This window comes from Bombina bombina, chromosome 1, assembly GCF_027579735.1.
Source record: "Bombina bombina isolate aBomBom1 chromosome 1, aBomBom1.pri, whole genome shotgun sequence".
Lineage (NCBI taxonomy): Eukaryota > Metazoa > Chordata > Amphibia > Anura > Bombinatoridae > Bombina > Bombina bombina.
Genome location: NC_069499.1, coordinates 253904602 through 253925268, shown reverse-complemented (window position 1 = coordinate 253925268; position 20667 = coordinate 253904602). Strand labels below are relative to the sequence as shown.

Genomic DNA, 20667 nt, shown 5'->3' with positions numbered 1-20667 from the left:
CTCCAGCGTCCGATTTGGGCCTATGAGGTGGTCAGGTTGAAACGGTAGATGCAGCGGAGGCCCCCTTCGGTTGGAAACGTTAGGGGCTAGAAGTCTGACTCTTCTTGCTGACGCCATTACAAGCATACACTTTGGGAATTGCAAGTATACCTGATAACTTTCACAGTGTTTTTTTGTTCCCTCTATTGCAAAGAAATCTATTAACCCTTTATGCTAAAATTGGCTAAGAGTGCTAAAAATCACCCATAAGAAGAACTGGGTAGAATTTATCCACAGGAATGGATTGACTAAGAGTTAATCAGTGTGGCATCGGTTGTTGAAAGATTCCTGCAGGGTGGAATACATTTTTTCTACAGGGCAATTGGTGTATAGTGAAGTTATCTGAATGACTCTGTTTTGTGGTTTGCCCTGAAGATAACTATGTTTGATATATAATTCATTGCCCTAATGTTATGGACTTTTGTCATATATGTAAATTGAGTAAATGGGTTAAAAATGTATCACCACCTTAACAGCAAAGTGTAAATTTAATCAAACTTAGATAAAGTGTGAGTAGAATCTATTAGAAGCTATAAGGGCCTTTTTCAGTTTGATCTAGTCGAAGTATAAACCTGTGAAATTATATATTTGGAGACGTATACCTGGTATAATATTTAAGTTAAGATTAGTGATACAATTGTTGCCGCTTGGCTATCCCTGCTGGGTGTTTTTTGTTTGTTGTTTTTTTTGTACAGATACTGTTATTTGGTTTTTTTCTCTCCTGAATAGGGTATAGGCCGTTTTTTTTTAGGAAACCAAAATAGTTTTTTCTCTTACACATTCAAAAACTTTTGCACCCAATAAATCAATCTAATTTCACTTGATAGGAATTTTTTCCTATTCACATACATTAACACTTAAAGTGTTTTTTCTTTCCTAAATAGGGTATAAACTGGTGTTTATCAGTTAATTAAAATAGTTCTCTATTCACATACCTAAGTGTTCTAGCATACACTAAATTCACATAATTTCACAAGTCAAGGGAATTTTTTTTTTATTTATTATTTTTCTTCCTCACATACGGCTAGATTTAGAGTTTTGTCGGTAACGACCCGCGTAGCTAACGCTGGCTTTTTTCTGGCCGCACCTTTAAAATAACTCTGGTATTGAGAGTCCACAGAATGGCTGCGTTAGGCTCCAAAAAGGGAGCGTAGAGGCATATTTAACGCAACTGCAACTCTCGATACCAGAGTTGCTTACGGACGCGGCCAGCCTCAAAAACGTGCTCGTGCACGATTCCCCCATAGGAAACAATGGGGCTGTTTGAGCTGAAAAAAAATCTAACACCTGCAAAAAAGCCGCGTTCAGCTCCTAACGCAGCCCCATTGTTTCCTATGGGGAAACACTTCCTACGTCTTCACCTAACACCCTAACATGTACCCCGAGTCTAAACACCACTAACCTTACACTTATTAACCCCTAATCTGCCGCCCCCGCTATCGCTGACCCCTGCATATTATTATTAACCCCTAATCCGCCTCACTAACCCTATAATAAATAGTATTAAACCCTAATCTGCCCTCCCTAACATCGCCGACACCTAACTTCAAACATTAACCCCTAATCTGCCGACTGGAGCTCACCGCTATTCTAATAAATGTATTAACCCCTAATGCTAAGTCTAACCCTAACACTAACACTAACACCCCCCTAAGTTAAATATAATTTAACTCTAACGAAATAAATTAACTCTTATTAAATAACTTATTCCTATTTAAAGCTAAATACTTACCTGTAAAATAAACCCTAATATAGCTACAATATAAATAATAATTACATTGTAGCTATTTTAGGATTAATATTTATTTTACAGGCAACTTTGTAATTATTTTAACCAGGTACAATAGCTATTAAATAGTTAAGAACTATTTAATAGTTACCTAGTTAAAATAATAACAAAATTACCTGTAAAATAAATCCTAACCTAAGTTACAATTAAACCTTCACAGTACACTATCATTAAATTAATTAAATAAAATACCTACAATTATCTACAATTAAACCTAACACTACACTATCAATAAATAAATTAAATACAATTCCTACAAATAAATACAATGAAATAAACTAACTAAAGTACAAAAAATAAAAAAGAACTAAGTTATAAAAAATAAAAAAATATTTACAAACATTAGAAAAAATTACAACCATTTTAAACTAATTACACCTACTCTAAGCCCCCTAATAAAATAACAAAGCCCCCCAAAATAAAAAAATGCCCTACCCTATTCTAAATTACTAAAGTTCAAAGCTCTTTTACCTTACCAGCCCTGAACAGGGCCCATTGCAGGGCATGCCCCAAAGAATTCAGCTCTTTTGCCTGTAAAAAAAAACACATACAATACCCCCCCCAACATTACAACCCACCACCCACATACCCATAATCTAACCCAAACCCCCCTTAAATAAACCTAACACTAAGCCCCTGAAGATCTTCCTACCTTATCTTCACCATACCAGGTTCACCGATCCGTCCAGAGTCTTGATCCAAGCCCAAGCGGGGGGCTGAAGAGTGATGTCCATCCTCAGGCTGAAGTCTGGATCCAAGCGGCGGCTGAAGAAATCCATCATCGGGCTGAAGTTGGAAGTCCATCATCGGGATGAAGTCTTCTATCAAGCCGCATCTTCAATCTTCTTTCTTCTGGAGCGGAGCCATCTTCTTCCAAGCCGACGCGGAACATCCTCTTCAACCGACGACTAGACGACGAATGACGGTTCCTTTAAGGGACGTCATCCAAGATGGCGTCCCTCGAATTCCGATTGGCTGATAGGATTCTATCAGCCAATCGGAATTAAGGTAGGAATATTCTGATTGGCTGATGGAATCAGCCAATCAGAATCAAGTTCAATCCGATTGGCTGATCCGATCAGCCAATCAGATTGAGCTTGCATTCTATTGGCTGATCGGAACAGCCAATAGAATGCGAGCTCAATCTGATTGGCTGATCGGATCAGCCAATCGGATTGAACTTGATTCTGATTGGCTGATTCCATCAGCCAATCAGAATATTCCTACCTTAATTCCGATTGGCTGATAGAATCCTATCAGCCAATCGGAATTCGAGGGACGCCATCTTGGATGACGTCCCTTAAAGGAACCGTCATTCGTCGTCGGTTGAAGAGGATGTTCCACGTCGGCTTGGAAGAAGATGGCTCCGCTCCGCTCCAGAAGAAAGAAGATTGAAGATGCGGCTTGATAGAAGACTTCATCCCGATGATGGACTTCCGACTTCAGCCCGATGATGGATTTCTTCAGCCGCCGCTTGGATCCAGACTTCAGCCCGAGGATGGACATCACTCTTCAGCCCCCCGCTTGGGCTTGGATCAAGACTCTGGACGGATCGGTGAACCTGGTATGGTGAAGATAAGGTAGGAAGATCTTCAGGGGCTTAGTGTTAGGTTTATTTAAGGGGGGTTTGGGTTAGATTAGGGGTATGTGGGTGGTGGGTTGTAATGTTGGGGGGGGGTATTGTATGTGTTTTTTTTACAGGCAAAAGAGCTGAATTCTTTGGGGCATGCCCCGCAAAGGGCCCTGTTCAGGGCTGGTAAGGTAAAAGAGCTTTGAACTTTAGTAATTTAGAATAGGGTAGGGCATTTTTTTATTTTGGGGGGCTTTGTTATTTTATTAGGGGGCTTAGAGTAGGTGTAATTAGTTTAAAATTGTTGTAATATTTTTCTTATGTTTGTAAATTATTTTTTTATTTTTTGTAACTTAGTTCATTTTTATTTTTTGTACTTTAGTTTGTTTATTTAATTGTAGATAATTGTAGTTATTGTATTTAATTAATTTATTGATAGTGTAGTGTTAGGTTTAATTGTAGGTAATTGTAGGTATTTTATTTAATTAATTTATTGATAGTGTAGTGTTAGGTTTAATTGTAACTTAGGTTAGGGTTTATTTTACAGGTAATTTTGTAATTATTTTAACTAGGTAACTATTAAATAGTTCTTAACTATTTAATAGCTATTGTACCTGGTTAAAATAATTACAAAGTTGCCTGTAAAATAAATATTAATCCTAAAATAGCTACAATGTAATTATAATTTATATTGTAGATATATTAGGGTTTATTTTACAGGTAAGTATTTAGCTTTAAATAGGAATAAGTTATTTAATAAGAGTTAATTTATTTAGTTAGAATAAAATTATATTTAACTTAGGGGGGTGTTAGGGTTAGGGTTAGAATTAGCTTTAGGGGTTAAAAAATTTATTAGAATAGCTGTGAGCTCCGGTCGGCAGATTAGGGGTTAATTATTGTAGGTAGGTGGAGGCGACGTTGTGGGGGGCAGATTAGGGGTTAATAAATATAATATAGGGGTCGGCGGTGTTAGGGGCAGCAGATTAGGGGTACATAAGGATAACTTAAGTAGCGGCGCTTTGCGGTCGGCAGATTAGGGGTTAATTATTGTAGGTAGTTGGCGGCGACATTGTGGGGGGCAGATTAGGGGTTAATAAATATAATATAGGGGTCGGCGGTGTTAGGGGCAGCAGATTAGGGGTACATAAGGATAACTTAAGTAGCGGCACTTTGCGGTCGGCAGATTAGGGGTTAATTATTGTAGGTAGTTGGCGGCGACGTTGTGGGGGGCAGATTAGGGGTTAATAAATATAATATAGGGGTCGGCGGTGTTAGGGGCAGCAGATTAGGGGTACATAAGTATAACATAGTTGGCGGTCGGCAGATTAGGGGTTAAAAAAATTTAATCGAGTGGCGGCGATGTGGGGGGACCTCAGTTTAGGGGTACATAGGTAGTTTATGGGTGTTAGTGTACTTTAGAGCACAGTAGTTAAGAGCTTTATGAACCGGCGTTAGCCCAAAAAGCTCTTAACTACTGACTTTTTTCTGCGGCTGGAGTTTGGTCGTTAGATTTCTAACGCTCACTTCAGACACGACTCTAAATACCGGAGTTAGGAAGATCCCATTGAAAAGATAAGATAGGCAATTGACGTAAGGGGATCTGCGGTATGGAAAAGTCGTGGCTGAAAAGTGAGCGTTAGACCCTTTTTTGACTGACTCCAAATACCGGCGGTAGCCTAAATCCAGCGTTAGGAGCCTCTAACGCTGGTTTTCACGGCTACCGCCAAACTCTAAATCTAGGCCATAATCTTTTATATTTTAGTTTTTCACTGATTTAAGAGTGTTCACGTTTTTTGGTATTTTTTCTTATTATTTTTTATTATATCAATGGAAAAATTTCTTTCTCAAGCAAGTACTAGTTCCCCAAAAATGCCGGCAAAATCCAAAGATTAAAAAAACCAAGACGGCAGACATTGGTGCAGATATTATATTGGATACTGCTCCCTTAGTTATAGACACTCAGGCCTTAATTGGTCAATTATCAGCTATCTTTTCACCCCAATTTGACACCATCAAGAAAGAGCTAGGAGTGATTTCTACTGATATTGTGACACACTTCAGAAATTAAGCATTTTTCAATTAGACTAGTTGAAGGTGAAGAAAGGATCTCGGTATTAGAGGATCAGATAAATACACAGCAAGGATCTTTAAAAAAGCAAGAGGATAAATTGAAAAACATGCAATTGCGCCTGGAGGATCGCTCCAGGCGCAATAACATTAGAGTTATTGGTCTTCCGGAGCTCCCGGAGTTTGAGGATCTCATGACATTCACTTCTATGACCTTGCCACAGGCCCTGGGAATGCCAGCACATTTATTACCGCTGACAGTAGAGAGGGTGCATAGAGCTGGCTCTAGAGGGAATGTGGGTAATGGGTCAGTTAGACCGAGAATGATTATCTTCAAACTCCTGAAGTTTCAGAATAAATAGAATTATTGAATCTTTTTAAGAAAAGGAAAAATGAGCCGGTGATATTCGGCAACAACAAGATTTTGTTGTTTCAGGATTTCTCCAGAGAAACTTCTGCTAGAAGGAAAGCCATGGCTCCATACTGCACGCAGTTGATAAACAAAGGTATAAATGCATGGCTGATGTACCCGGCTAGAATTGTAATAGAAAATAAAGGCAGTAGACAAGTATTTAATGGGGTAACAGAGGTTAATGAATTCCTAAAAACTTTGGGATAAAAATGAAATGCATAGAATATACTGCAAGTAGTAGATTATTGAGTTTGATGTTTAGAATGATGGTTCCTTTCTGGATCAATTATTTTTTGGTTTTGATTTTATTTTTATAAAAAAAAAATGTATTTTTTTTTCTTTCCCTTTTGCCCCCTCCTTTCGAAAACAAAATAGGGAAAGATTGCTGGTTAACAAACAACAATGACAGGTAGTATTAGGATGTTGTCCTGGAATGTGGGGGGGGGATATCATCTCCAGTAAAACGTAAGTTAGTAATCAAAACTTTGGGTAAGATGCAGCCCGACTTAGTTTTCCTTCAGGAAACCCATTTAAATGAGATAGAAGCAGCTAAATTAAAGATCAAATGGGTTGGTGAAGTAATCTCCACTAAAGGCTTAAATAGAAAATGTGGAGTGGTAATATTATTACATAAAAAATTAGATTATAAAATAATAAAGATGGAGATTGATAGTCAAGCTAGATATATTCTATTTCAAATAGTAGTTAAAAATATAAATTTTATAATTTGTAATATATATGCACCGAACAGATTATCAATGGAATTTTGGGAAAAAGTTCAAAATAAAGTATTTCCATATAAAAACCAAAATTTAGTTATATGTGGAGATTTTAATATGACATTAGATAGACCAGTTCTCACAAAGGAATATAGTTAGTAACAGATACAGTGCAAAATATTTTAAGAAATTTTGTAACAAATTAAAATTGACAGACATTTGGCGGATTCATAATCCTGACAGTCTTAGATATACGTGTGAATCTCGAGCACATAGAACATTTTCTAGGATAGATCTATTCTTGGTGTCTGAATCACTTTCTATATGGCAAGTAAAGCCCGACATTGGGGAAATCCTGATATCAGACCACGCAATAATCTCATTAACATTCTTTTTGATGAATAAGGGTAACTTCCAGAATGCTGTATTTTTTTTTCCTCGTTTTCTATGTTCAGAACCTAGGTTCCGATCATGGTTACAAATAAAATGGCAAGAATATGAGAGGAATAATGTAGATTACAGAAACAAAATTGAAATTTTTTGGGAAGCAGCTAAAGCTGTGCTTAGGGGAGAGATTGTTATGTATTTAAATGTTCGTGCGAAAAAGATCAAAGCTAGAGATGTTGCGTTGGCAACAAGTGTACAGAAGATGTGTATAAAGGTTCAGCAGGACCCCTCACCGCAAAATTGGGATAGTTATATCGCTATCAGAAAGTAACGAGATCTGTATTTAAAACAAAAACTACTAATTGAGGAAATTAGATTAAACCGATACTACAGGGGATTTCATGGAAGGTCAGCTAAATATCTAGCTAGTCTTACTAAATGTAGAAAGAAAGAAAATCTTATATCTGTTATTAAAGATAATGAGACTAGACATTTTGAAACAGGGAAAATCTGAAAAATTTTTGTTTCTTATTATCAAAATTTATATTCTACAGTAGAGATAAATACTCCGAGAGCGCCAACTAGAGGCAAAGGAAGATTCTAACAAGAAAGTGAATAACAGTCAAAAACATTTATTTGAACATATATTAGAACCATGGATCCATGTAACATATACGAAAATGAGATGCAGTGAACATGTAGTTAAAAATACATAATCGGGTCAGTGGAAAATACAATACAGTAAAAAATACAATAAAAATACAATAAAAATACAATATTCCACAAATTAATATCACCAATTACGGGGATATACAAAATAAGAGTCACATTAAATGATCTCTTAAGAAGAACAAAAAGTTTCTAAAAGAGTTTTTTAGAAAATTGTCCAAAGGAATTGTGGTGCAATTCTTAGTTGTAGCTAATGAGTCTAGAAATCCAGTGGAAAAAACAGTGATGAAAAATCAAGTATTGATGAAAAATCAAGTGAAAAATAATATATATAAAATCCAATTGAAATAATCCAAGTGTATATATAAAAGTGTAATATGAATGGGGGATCCCCCTAACACTAGTGGTAAGTGTAAAAATTGTGTAAAATTGTGTGAAAGTGTAAAAATAGTAAAAATATAAGTGATAAAAATGAGAATGAAATCCAAGTGATATTTAGTAAGAAAAAATATATTAGTGAATGATCCTCCTTATGAATTTCTCCATATGAGTGATGGTAATGGACTTTTATGTGCTAGATGACTTTACTTGATCTTTGCAATGTAAACTTCGATTATCCCTGTAATTTAAAAAAACAACAACATAGTGCAATAACGTTTTAACATATGAAAAGATATGAAATAATGCTCACCAATTTTGTCAACGCGTTTCGGCCTCTATAAAAGGCCTTTTTCTCAAGACTTGAGAAAGGCCTTTTATAGAGGCCGAAACGCGTTGACAAAATTGGTGAGCAAAAAGTCATCTAGCACATAAAAGTCCATTACCATCACTCATATGGAGAAATTCATAAGGAGGATCATTCACTAATATATTTTTTCTTACTAAATATCACTTGGATTTCATTCTCATTTTTATCACTTATATTTTTACTATTTTTACACTTTCACACAATTTTACACAATTTTTACACTTACCACTAGTGTTAGGGGGATCCCCCGTTCATATTACACTTTTATATATACACTTGGATTATTTCAATTGGATTTTATATATATTATTTTTCACTTGATTTTTCATCAATACTTGATTTTTCATCACTGTTTTTTCCACTGGATTTCTAGACTCATTAGCTACAACTAAGAATTGCACCACAATTCCTTTGGACAATTTTCTAAAAAACTCTTTTAGAAACATTTTGTTCTTCTTAAGAGATCATTTAATGTGACTCTTATTTTGTATATCCCCGTAATTGGTGATATTAATTTGTGGAATATTGTATTTTTATTGTATTTTTATTGTATTTTTTACTGTATTGTATTTTCCACTGACCCGATTATGTATTTTTAACTACATGTTCACTGCATCTCATTTTCGTATATGTTACATGGATCCATGGTTCTAATATATGTTCAAATAAATGTTTTTGACTGTTATTCACTTTCTTGTTAGAATCTTCCTTTGCCTCTAGTTGGCGCTCTCGGATTGTTTTGTTAATTCTTTGTAATCTTATCAGGGTAAGCTAGATACCCTTTTATCCAGGAGCTGTGAGGAAGCAGGTTGAGCGCTGTCAGATTTTTTCCGTAAGTAGAGATAAATACTGACAATCAAGAGATATTCTGGTCAAAAATAGTGACTCCAAAAATCTCAGCTGAGGAGGTGAATGTGTTAAATGAACCTATAACTAGAGAATAAATTGGTAATGCCATTGATAAACTCAAAAACAACAAAGCGGCCGGCCCAGATGGATTTCCATCTGAGTTCTACAAGTGCTTAAAGGAAGAACTAGTTCCCATCTTAGAGATGCTTTTTAATAAATATTATACAGAAAGTACGCCGATTTCAGCTTATTTTTCAATGGCTAATATTACTCTCATATTGAAGAAAGACAAAGACGCAGATGACCCAGCTTCTTATAGACCGATATCGGTCTTAAATTCCGATTATAAGATTCTAACCGCTATTCTAGCTAATAGATTGGCTCTTTGTTTACAAAAACTCATTCATCCAGATCAAACTGGGTTCATGATTAATAGAAATTCAAGTAAGAATATACGCAAATTAACAACCTTTCTGGATTACGCATGGAATCATGAGCAGCCAAATAGAAGATATGATATGGCAGTTTTAACATTAGATGCAGTCAAAGCGTTTGATTCCTAACGCCTAGATTTCGAGTTTTGTCGGTAACGACCCTCGTAGCTAACGCTGGTTTTTTTCTGGCCGCACCTTTAAAATAACTCTGGTATTGAGAGTCCACAGAATGGCTGCGTTAGGCTCCAAAAACGGAGCGTAGAGCATAATTTAACGCCACTGCAACTCTCGATACCAGAGTTGCTTACGGACGCGGCCAGCCTCAAAAACGTGCTCGTGCACGATTCCCCCATAGGAAACAATGGGGCTGTTTGTGCTGAAAAAAACCTAACACCTGCAAAAAAGCCGCGTTCAGCTCCTAACGCAGCCCCATTGTCTCCTATGGGGAAACACTTCCTACGTCTGCAACTAACACCCTAACATGTACCCCGAGTCTAAACACCCCTAACCTTACACTTATTAACCCCTAATCTGCCGCCCCCGCTATCGCTGATCCCTGCATATTATTATTAATCCCTAATCTGCCGCTCCGTAAACCGCCGCTACTTACATTAACCCTATGTACCCCTAATCTGCTGCCCCTAACACCGCCGACCCCTATATTATATTTATTAACCCCTAATCTGCCCCCCACAACGTCGCCTCCGCCTGCCCACACTTATTAACCCCTAATCTGCCGACCGGACCGCACCGATATTATAATAAAGTTATTAACCCCTAATCCGCCTCACTAACCCTATAATAAATAGTATTAACCCCTAATCTGCCCTCCCTAACATCGCCGACACCTAACTTCAAACATTAACCCCTAATCTGCCGACTGGAGCTCACCGCTATTCTAATAAATGTATTAACCCCTAAAGCTAAGTCTAACCCTAACACTAACACCCCCCTAACTTAAATATAATTTAAATCTAACGAAATTAATTAACTCTTATTAAATAAATTATTCCTATTTAAAGCTAAATACTTACCTGTAAAATAAATCCTAATATAGCTACAATATAAATTATAATTATATTATAGCTATTGTAGGATTAATATTTATTTTACAGGTAACTTTGTATTTATTTTAACCAGGTACAATAGCTATTAAATAGTTAAGAACTATTTAATAGCTAAAATAGTTAAAATAATTACAAAATCACCTGTAAAATAAATCCTAACCTAAGTTACAATTAAACCTAACACTACACTATCAATAAATAAATTAAATAAAATACCTACAATTACCTACAATTAAACCTAACACTACACTATCAATAAATTAATTAAATACAATATCTACAAATAACTACAATGAAATAAACTAACTAAAGTACAAAAAATAAAAAAGAACTAAGTTACAAAAAATAAAAAAATATTTACAAACATAAGAAAAATATTACAACAATTTTAAACTAATTACACCTACTCTAAGCCCCCTAATAAAATAACAAAGACCCCCAAAATAAAAAAATGCCCTACCCTATTCTAAATTACTAAAGTTCAAAGCTCTTTTACCTTACCAGCCCTGAACAGGGCCCTTTGCGGGGCATGCCCCAAGAAATTCAGCTCTTTTTCCTGTAAAAAAACACATACAATACCCCCCCCCAACATTACAACCCACCACCCACATACCCCTAATGTAACCCAAACCCCCCTTAAATAAACCTAACACTAAGCCCCTGAAGATCATCCTACCTTGTCTTCACCATACCAGGTTCACCGATCCGTCCTGGCTCCAAAATCTTCATCTAAGCCCAAGCGGGGGCTAGACATCCATCATCCGACGGCTGAAGAAGTCCAGAAGAGGCTCCAAAGTCTTCATCCTATCCGGGAAGAAGAGTAGATCCGGACCGGCAACCATCTTCTTCCAAGCGGCATCTTCTATCTTCATCCGATGAGGACCGGCTCCATCTTGAAGACCTCCACCGCGGACCCATCTTCTTCCGACAACGACTTCCCGACGAATGACGGTTCCTTTAAGGGACGTCATCCAAGATGGCGTCCCTCGAATTCCGATTGGCTGATAGGATTCTATCAGCCAATCGGAATTAAGGTAGGAAAATTCTGATTGGCTGATGTAATCAGCCAATCAGAATCAAGTTCAATCCGATTGGCTGATCTGATCAGCCAATCAGATTGAGCTCGCATTCTATTGGCTGTTCCGATCAGCCAATCAGATTGAGCTTGCATTCTATTGGCTGTTCCGATCAGCCAATAGAATGCGAGCTCAATCTGATTGGCTGATCGGATCAGCCAATCGGATTGAACTTGATTCTGATTGGCTGATTCCATCAGCCAATCAGAATTTTCCTACCTTAATTCCGATTGGCTGATAGAATCCTATCAGCCAATCGGAATTCGAGGGACGCCATCTTGGATGACGTCCCTTAAAGGAACCGTCATTCATCGGGAAGTCGTCGGAAGAAGAGGACGGATCCGCGCTGGAGGTCTTCAAGATGGAGCCGGTCGTCATCGGATGAAGATAGAAGATGCCGCTTGGATCAAGATGGTTGCCAGTCCGGATCGCCTCTTCTTCCCGGATAGGATGAAGACTTTGGAGCCTCTTCTGGACCTCTTCAGCCGCCGGATGATGGATGTCTAGCCCCCGCTTGGGTTGGATGAAGATTTTGGAGCCAGGACCGATCGGTGACACCCGGTGAGGTGAAGATAAGGTAGGAAGATCTTCAGGGGCTTAGTGTTAGGTTTATTTAAGGGGGGTTTGGGTTAGATTAGGGGTATGTGGGTGGTGGGTGGTGGGTTGTAATGTTGGGGGGGTATTGTATGTGTTTTTTTACAGGCAAAAGAGCTGAATTTCTTGGGGCATGCCCCGCAAAGGGCCCTGTTCAGGGCTGGTAAGGTAAAAGAGCTTTGAACTTTTGTAATTTAGAATAGGGTAGGGCATTTTTTTATTTTGGGGTTCTTTGTTATTTTATTAGGGGGCTTAGAGTAGGTGTAATTAGTTTAAAATTGTTGTAATTTTTTCTAATGTTTGTAAATATTTTTTTATTTTTTGTAACTTAGTTCTTTTTTATTTTTTGTACTTTAGTTAGTTTATTTAATTGTAGTTATTTGTAGGAATTGTATTTAATTTATTTATTAATAGTGTAGTGTTAGGTTTAATTGTAACTTAGGTTAGGATTTATTTTACAGGTAATTTTGTTATTATTTTAACTAGGTAACTATTAAATAGTTCTTAACTATTTAATAGCTATTGTACCTGGTTAAAATAATTACAAAGTTGCCTGTAAAATAAATATTAATCCTAAAATAGCTACAATGTAATTATTCGTTATATTGTAGCTATATTAGGGTTTATTTTACAGGTAAGTATTTAGCTTTAAATAGGAATAAGTTATTTAATAAGAGTTAATTTATTTAGTTAGAATAAAATTATATTTAACTTAGGGGGGTGTTAGTGTTAGGGTTAGACTTAGCTTTAGGGGTTAATACATTTATTATAGTAGCGGTGAGTTCTGGTCGGCAGATTAGGGGTTAATGTTTGAAGTTAGGTGTCGGTGATGTTAGGGAGGGCAGATTAGGGGTTAATACTATTTATTATAGGGTTAGTGAGGCGGATTAGGGGTTAATAACTTTATTATAGTAGCGGTGCGGTCCGCTCAGCAGATTAGGGGTTAATAAGTGTAGGCAGGTGGAGGCAACGTTGTGGGGGCAGATTAGGGGTTAATAAATATAATATAGGGGTCGGCGGTGTTAGGGGCAGCAGATTAGGGGTACATAAGGATAACGTAGGTGGCGGCGCTTTGCGGTCGGCAGATTAGGGGTTAATTATTGTAGGTAGCTGGCGGCGACGTTGTGGGGGGCAGATTAGAGGTTAATAAATATAATATAGGGGTCGGCGGTGTTAGGGGCAGCAGATTAGGGGTACATAAGTATAACGTAGGTGGCGGTCGGCAGATTAGGGGTTAAAAAAAATTTAATCGAGTGGTGGCGATGTGGGGGGGCCTCGGTTTAGGGGTACATAGGTAGTTTATGGGTGTTAGTGTACTTTAGAGCACAGTAGTTAAGAGCTTTATTAACCGGCGTTAGCCCAAAAAGCTCTTAACTACTGACTTTTTTCTGCGGCTGGAGTTTGGTCGTTAGATTTCTAACGCTCACTTCAGACACGACTCTAAATACCGGTGTTAGGAAGATCCCATTGAAAAGATAGGATACGCAATTGACGTAAGGGGATCTGCGGTATGGAAAAGTCGCGGCTGAAAAGTGAGCGTTAGACCCTTTTTTGACTGACTCCAAATACCGGCGGTAGCCTAAAACCAGCGTTAGGAGCCTCTAACACTGGTTTTCACGGCTACCGCCAAACTCTAAATCTAGGCCATAGTGTGGGAACACCTATTTACATCATTAGGAAAATTTGGTATTAAAGGGAATTTTGCACAATGTATTCATAGAATATACTCATATCTCATTTAGTAGTAAATGGTATTATTTCTCCTAGAATTCTACTTCAGCGTGGTACACGGCAAGGATGCCCATTATCACCCTTATTATTCAACATAGCGTTAGAACCTCTTGCGATCCAGGTAAGAAAGTATTTTACTGGGATTTCATTAGGTTCATCCAGTTTAAATATACTACTATATGCGGATGATATTCTACTTTTTTTTAGAGAATTTGCAGCAATCTATCCCAATTTTGACCCAGTTGCTGGAAGAGTTTAGCTCATTCTCAGGGTATAGAGTAAACACCGCAAAAAGTGAATTGATGATCGTGGGCAAATCACCTTCCAGGTTTCCCATTGGAGCTTTTAAGGAGGTGGAGACTATTAAGTATCTGGGACTTGTATTACATAAAAATCCGAAACACTGGTATCTTGATAACTACATCTCTCTATTTCAAAAAATTAAAGTTGACTTGCAACTATGGACCTCTTTCCCTCTATCTTTAACAGCGAGAGTCAATCTGATTAAAACCATTGTCTTTCCTCGGTTGCTTTACCTGCTACAAAACTTACCGTTACTTTTACGTAATAGTGATTTAAGAAAATTGTGTTCTCACTTTTCGAAATTTATATGGGCGAATAAAAAACCTCGTATTTCTTTAGCAAGATTAACACAGAAATCAGGGGCTGCCGGGTTATCACTTCCAGATATTAGATTATATAATATTGCTGCATTATTAAAGATTGCAATTGACTGGCTGGCCAGAACAAATATATATTCCACTTTTGAAGAAGAATCTTTTTTGATACATCCCTTTGCTTTGGCAGCTATAATACATTGTAACTCTAGACAGCTACCTCTCAATGTTTCTACAATGATTACATTTAAAAACATAGTTCTTGCTTGGCATAAATTTTGTAAAATATTAGAGCTAGATTTTACTTTTTCGGAATTCCTTTCTATTCAGGGTAATTCACTTTTCTCTCCTGGCATTAATCAGAGGTCTTTTAAGCTGTGGGCAGAAAAAGGTTTAAACCGGATATGTCAAATATTAGGTCCGGATGGTTTAGTACTTCAAGGGGAAATTCTGTTTGCTTTATTTAATTTACCCAGATCTGATCTATTTGCATTCTTCCAGATTCGACATTTTATCTCGACACAAAAATGGATGTTGCCCTTGCCTGTTGCGTGGTCTGATGTCAGGATCCTCCTACAAAGATTTATAGCGGGCACTACATCAATTTCATTGATGTACGATATCATGCTGTCAAAACAATCTCAATGCCTTTTAGATAAAACCTGTAACTTTTGGATACCGTTAATTCCGGATATAGATCAGGATGGAATTTGTCAGAGTTTTAATAGCTTAGATAGGTGTCTAATTCCTTCAAGTTGGAAAGAAACGCACATGAAACTCATAAATAACTTCTATCTACACCCAGTTAAACTCGCTAGATTCTATCAGGGTAGATCCGCAGTTTGTCCAAGATGTCATTACCAAAATGCTGATCTGTTTCATATGTTTTGGGCCTGTCCTAAGATAAGTCAACTGTGGCTAAAAATTACATATTGGTTTAATACTGTCCATAATTCATCTATCTCCCTCACATTCCAGGATATTGTATTATTATTTAAGACCTCTACCAACCAAGATTATTCCTGGGTATATCCTTTAAATATTACAATATTAGTTGTAAGACAGTGTATATTAAAATGCTGGAAAGCAAGAAGAGCTCCTCCTCTCAATAGTTATTCAGATGATACAAGAGCAGATCGTTTTTGAATCCTACCATCTTCAGACCCCGTCAGAAAAAAGAATTAAGAAATTTTTATATGGATGGTATTCCATTATAAAGACATATCCTTTAGCTATTCAAAAACAGATATTAGCGCCTTTTCTATCTTCCGTTAGTTTCATCAAGATGGTAGTATTAGAATTGTTTCCGTATAATTGGATTATGAATCCTGTTGAGATATAAACATAGAAGGTAGGAGGATTAAAATATGAAAATAATACATTGTAATTTTTCAATCCTTTAATTCTTATCCCCCCCCCTTTTTTTTTTTTTTTCTCCCTACGACCTCACATGACCAAGTGCCATATGAAGTCAATTATAAAAATGAAAATGCCGACAAAAGATTTCTATATGCTGATTTTCAGATTCTACTGTCTAGCATTGTGTAAAATATTTGAGTCTGATGGATAATGTAAATAATAATAAGGAAAGTTACCGGCATATATTGTTTATTGTGTATAACTGTTTTTTTGTATTTCTTTTGCTATCGGCAATCAATAAAGAGATTTAAAAAAAAAGAAAAGAAAAATGATTTCCTCTTTCTTTCCACTAGCAAATGCTTTTATCTGTGATGCTGTTGTTGTCATTATCTCCTTAATGCCAAGAACATAGCGTGGTCAGTTTTGACAAGGAGATCCTTAGTCTGCTGATTTGGTTTTAAAATTTACACTGCTATCTGTTCCTTCTAAAGAAAATATTCTATTTAAATCTTAATTAGATGCTCTTATGTTCATTGTTACTGGTGAAGTAACAAAAAAAAAGATCTTCAAATCTTTTTCTTTTCTTTTTTTTGGCAATCAAGGAACCAAAGTTCCTCCTTTTTTCTCTTCAGCAGAATTGTTCAGACTTTCCTGGAAATCTGTCTCTTCCTGGATCAAGACTAAGTAGTCAAAGCCTTCTTCCACTTGTAAATCACCAAGAAGGTGTGGCCCCGATCAAGATTCTATTCTGGTTCGGGGCAGATTTAGACTTTTTCAGAAGGCCTGGTCTCAATCTGTGGAGAATCCTTGGGTTGTCAACATAATTTCTCAAGGATACAGAATGGGTTTAGAATTCCTCCAATCGGAAGGTTCTTCTGTCCCATATCCGAAAGATCCTTGTGAAAGCGCATTGTGTTCAGCAACTGGTACAGGATGCGTTCTTTACCTTTAGCATTTTTTCTTACAACATATTTTTATTGTTTCTTTGCAATCAGGGCTGGAGAATCATTGTTTCAAAGAGTCTCCTTTCAGTGGGTCATTATAGGGAATTGTAGTTTTATGTATGGAATTTTTAAGTCTGATCAGATACTCTTACATTCATTCGGTTTTACATGAGACCTCTTCAGTTTATTTACTAGGTGGTATCAGACTGATATACTTTAGGGAAGTTTTCTCTGTAAAGAACACATAATGGGGTCAATTTACTAAAGTGGGAGTGGATATGATACGATGTAGCGTATCATGTCTGTCGCACATCGATAAATGCCGACATCGGCTGTCGGCATTTATCATTGCACAAGCAGTTCTTGTGAACTGCTTGCGCAATGCCGCCCCCTGCAGATTCGGGGTATCAATCAGCCCGATTGTATAGGATCGGGCGGATTGATGTCCACGGCCTCAGAGCAGGCGGACCAGTTATAGGCTCGAGCGGAAACAAGGGCATTAAGCTCCATTCAGAGCTTGATAATTCGGCCCCTTGGGCTAAAAGAGGCTGCTCCAAGGTGATAACTCTCATAGAACAAGCTGCTGAGCTGTTGTTCATTCCTGGTAGACCGCTTCTCTTTCTGTATGCATTTGTTCTAAATATAATTTCTCAGAGTTATCAGATAGATTTCAGAACAAGGCCTCCCAGAAGAAGGTTTTTTTCTTCAGTCCAATGTTCCGAGGAATCCCTTAAAGGTTCAAGCCTTTTTTCAGTTAGTTTCAAATTTAGAAACTATCGCCTAGATTTAGAGTTCTGCGTTAGCCATCAAAAGCAGCGTTAAGGGGTCCTAACGCTGCTTTTGGCCGCCCGCTGGTATTTAGAGTCAGGCAGGAAAGGGTCTAACGCTCACTTTCAAGCCGCGACTTTTCCATACCGCTGATCCCCTTATGCCAATTGCGTATCCTATCTTTTCAATGGGATCTTCCTAACGCCAGTATTTAGAGTCTTGGCTGAAGTGAGCGGTAGACCCTCTACCGACAAGACTCCAGCCGCAAAAAAAAGTCAGAAGTTAAGAGCTTTATGGGCTAACGCTGGTTTATAAGGCCCTTAACTACAGTGCTCTAAAGTACACTAACACCCATAAACTACCTATGTACCCCTAAATGGATTCTATCAGCCAATCGGAATTAAGGTAGGAAAAATCTGATTGGCTGATCTAATCAGATTGAGCTTGCATTCTATTGGCTGATCGGAAAAGCCAATAGAATGCGAGCTCAATCTGATTGGATCAGCCAATCGGATTGAACTTGAATCTGATTGGCTGATTTAATCAGCCAATCCGATTTTTCCTACCTTAATTCCGATTGGCTGATAGAATCCTATCAGCCAATCGGAATTTGAGGGACGCCATCTTGGATGACGTCATTTAAAGGAACCTTCATTCGACGAGTAGGCGTCGGTTGAAGAGGATGGATCCGCGTCGGCTGGAAGAAGATGGCTCCGCTCCAGATGGATGAAGATAGAAGATGCCGCTTGGATGAAGATGTCTGCCGGTCCGGATGTCCTCTTCTGCCCGGATAGGATGAAGACTTCTGCCGCTCCGGATGTCCTCTTTTGGTCCATCGGTGCCCGGCTGGGTGAACACGACTCAAGGTAGGGAGATCTTCAGGAGGGTAGTGTTAGGTTTATTTAAGAGGGGTTTGAGTTAGAGTAGGGGTATGTGGGTGGTGGGTTTTAATGTTGGGGGGGTTGTATTTTTTTTTTTAGGCAAAAGAGCTGATTACTTAGGGGCATGCCCCGCAAAAAGCCCTTTTAAGGGCTGGTAAAAGAGCTGGTTACGTTTTAACTTAGAATAGGGTAGGGACCTTTATTATTTTGGGGGGCTTTTTTTATTTTATTAGGGGGCTTAGAGTAGGTGTAATTAGCCTAATATTCTTGTAATCTTTTTTTATTTTTTGTATTTTAGTGTTTGTTTTTTTTGTAATTTAGTTTAGTTTATTTAATTGTATGTAATTGTAGGTAATTTATTTAATTAATTTATTGATAGTGTAGTGTTAGGTTTAATTGTAACTTAGGTTAGGATTTATTTTACAGGTAATTTTGTAATTATTTTAACTAGGTAGCTATTAAATAGTTAATAACTATTTAATAGCTATTGTACCTAGTTAAAATAAATACAAAGTTGCCTGTAAAATAAATATAAATCCTAAAATAGCTACAATATAATTATTCGTTATATTGTAGCTATATTAGGGTTTATTTTACAGGTAAGTATTTAGTTTTAAATAGGAATACTTCAGTTAATAAGATTTAATTTATTTCGTTAGATTAAAATTATATTTAACTTAGGGGGGTGTTAGGGTTAGGGTTAGACTTAGCTTTAGGGGTTAATACATTTATTAGAGTAGCAGCGAGGTCCGATCGGCAGATTAGGGGTTAATACTTGAAGTTAGGTGGCGGCGACGTTGGGGGGGGGGGGCAGATTAGGGGTTAATACTATTTATTATAGGGTTTGCGAGGTGGGAGTGTGGCAGTTTAGGGGTTAATAACTTTATTAGAGTAGCAGAGAGGTCCGGTCGGCAGATTAGGGGTTAATAAGTGTAGGTAAGGTAGCGGCGACATTGGGGGGCGCAGATTAGGGGTTAATAAATATAATATATGGGGTCGGCGGTGTTAGGGGCAGCAGATTAGGGGTACATAGGTATAATGTAGGTTGCGGCGGTGTTCGGAGCGGCAGATTAGGGGTTAATAGTATAATGCAGGTGTCAGCGATAGCGGGGGCGGCAGATTAGGGGTTAATAAGTGTAAGGTATGGGGTGTTTAGATTCAGGGTTCATGTTAGGGTGTTAGGTGCAGACTTAGAAAGTGTTTCCCCATAGGAAACAATGGGGCTTCGTTTGGAGCTTAACGCTGCTTTTTTGCAGGTGTTAGGTTTTTTTTAAGCCCAAACTGCCCCATTGTTTCCTATGGGAGAATCGTGCACGAGCACGTTTTGCCAGCTTACCGCAACCGTAAGCAACGCTGGTATTGAGGGTTGAAGTGGCGTTACATTCGGCTCAACGCACCCTTTTTGGAGCCTAACCAGCATTGTCTTAAGGGTGCGCTGGGAAAAAAAGCTGCGTTAGCTACGCGGGTCTTTACCGACAAAACTCTAAATATAGCCATATGGGAGTGATTGCTCTAGTTCCTTTGCAGGAACAGGGGATGGGATTTTATAAGGAGTAAGGAGGGAACTTTCAGACCAGTTCTGGATCTAAAAGCTCTGAACAAGTTTGCCAGAATTCCTACTTTTAAAATGGAAATAATTTTCTGCCTTCTTTTCAGCAAGGTCATTTTATGTCCACAATAGATTTAAAGAATGCTTATCTTCATGTTCTAGTTCACACGAGGTTCACTGAGGTTTTCCTTTCTAGATAAGCATTTTCAGTTTGTTGCTCTACCATTTGGTCTGGCTACAGTTTCAAGAATTTTCTCAAAAGTTCTGGGTGCCCTACTGTATGTGATTAGATCTCAGTGTATCGTTACCTGGAAGGTATCTTGGCTCAGGCTCCATCTTCTTCATTTAGTATCTCACACCAGCCTGTTGTTGTTTTTTCAACAGCATTTTTGGAAGAT

At 37.7% G+C, this 20667-nt stretch overlaps 1 protein-coding gene across 1 annotated transcript in view; it reads left to right on the top strand.

Moving 5' to 3' along the window:
• Nucleotides 1-20667, top strand: part of COCH (cochlin) — a 128141-nt gene that overhangs the window by 7262 nt on the left and 100212 nt on the right. Inside the window, exon 3 of the mRNA XM_053711869.1 lies at nucleotides 5482-5765. Within this exon, the coding sequence (XP_053567844.1) occupies nucleotides 5482-5765 (284 nt within the window). The remainder of the gene's footprint in view (nucleotides 1-5481; nucleotides 5766-20667) is intronic.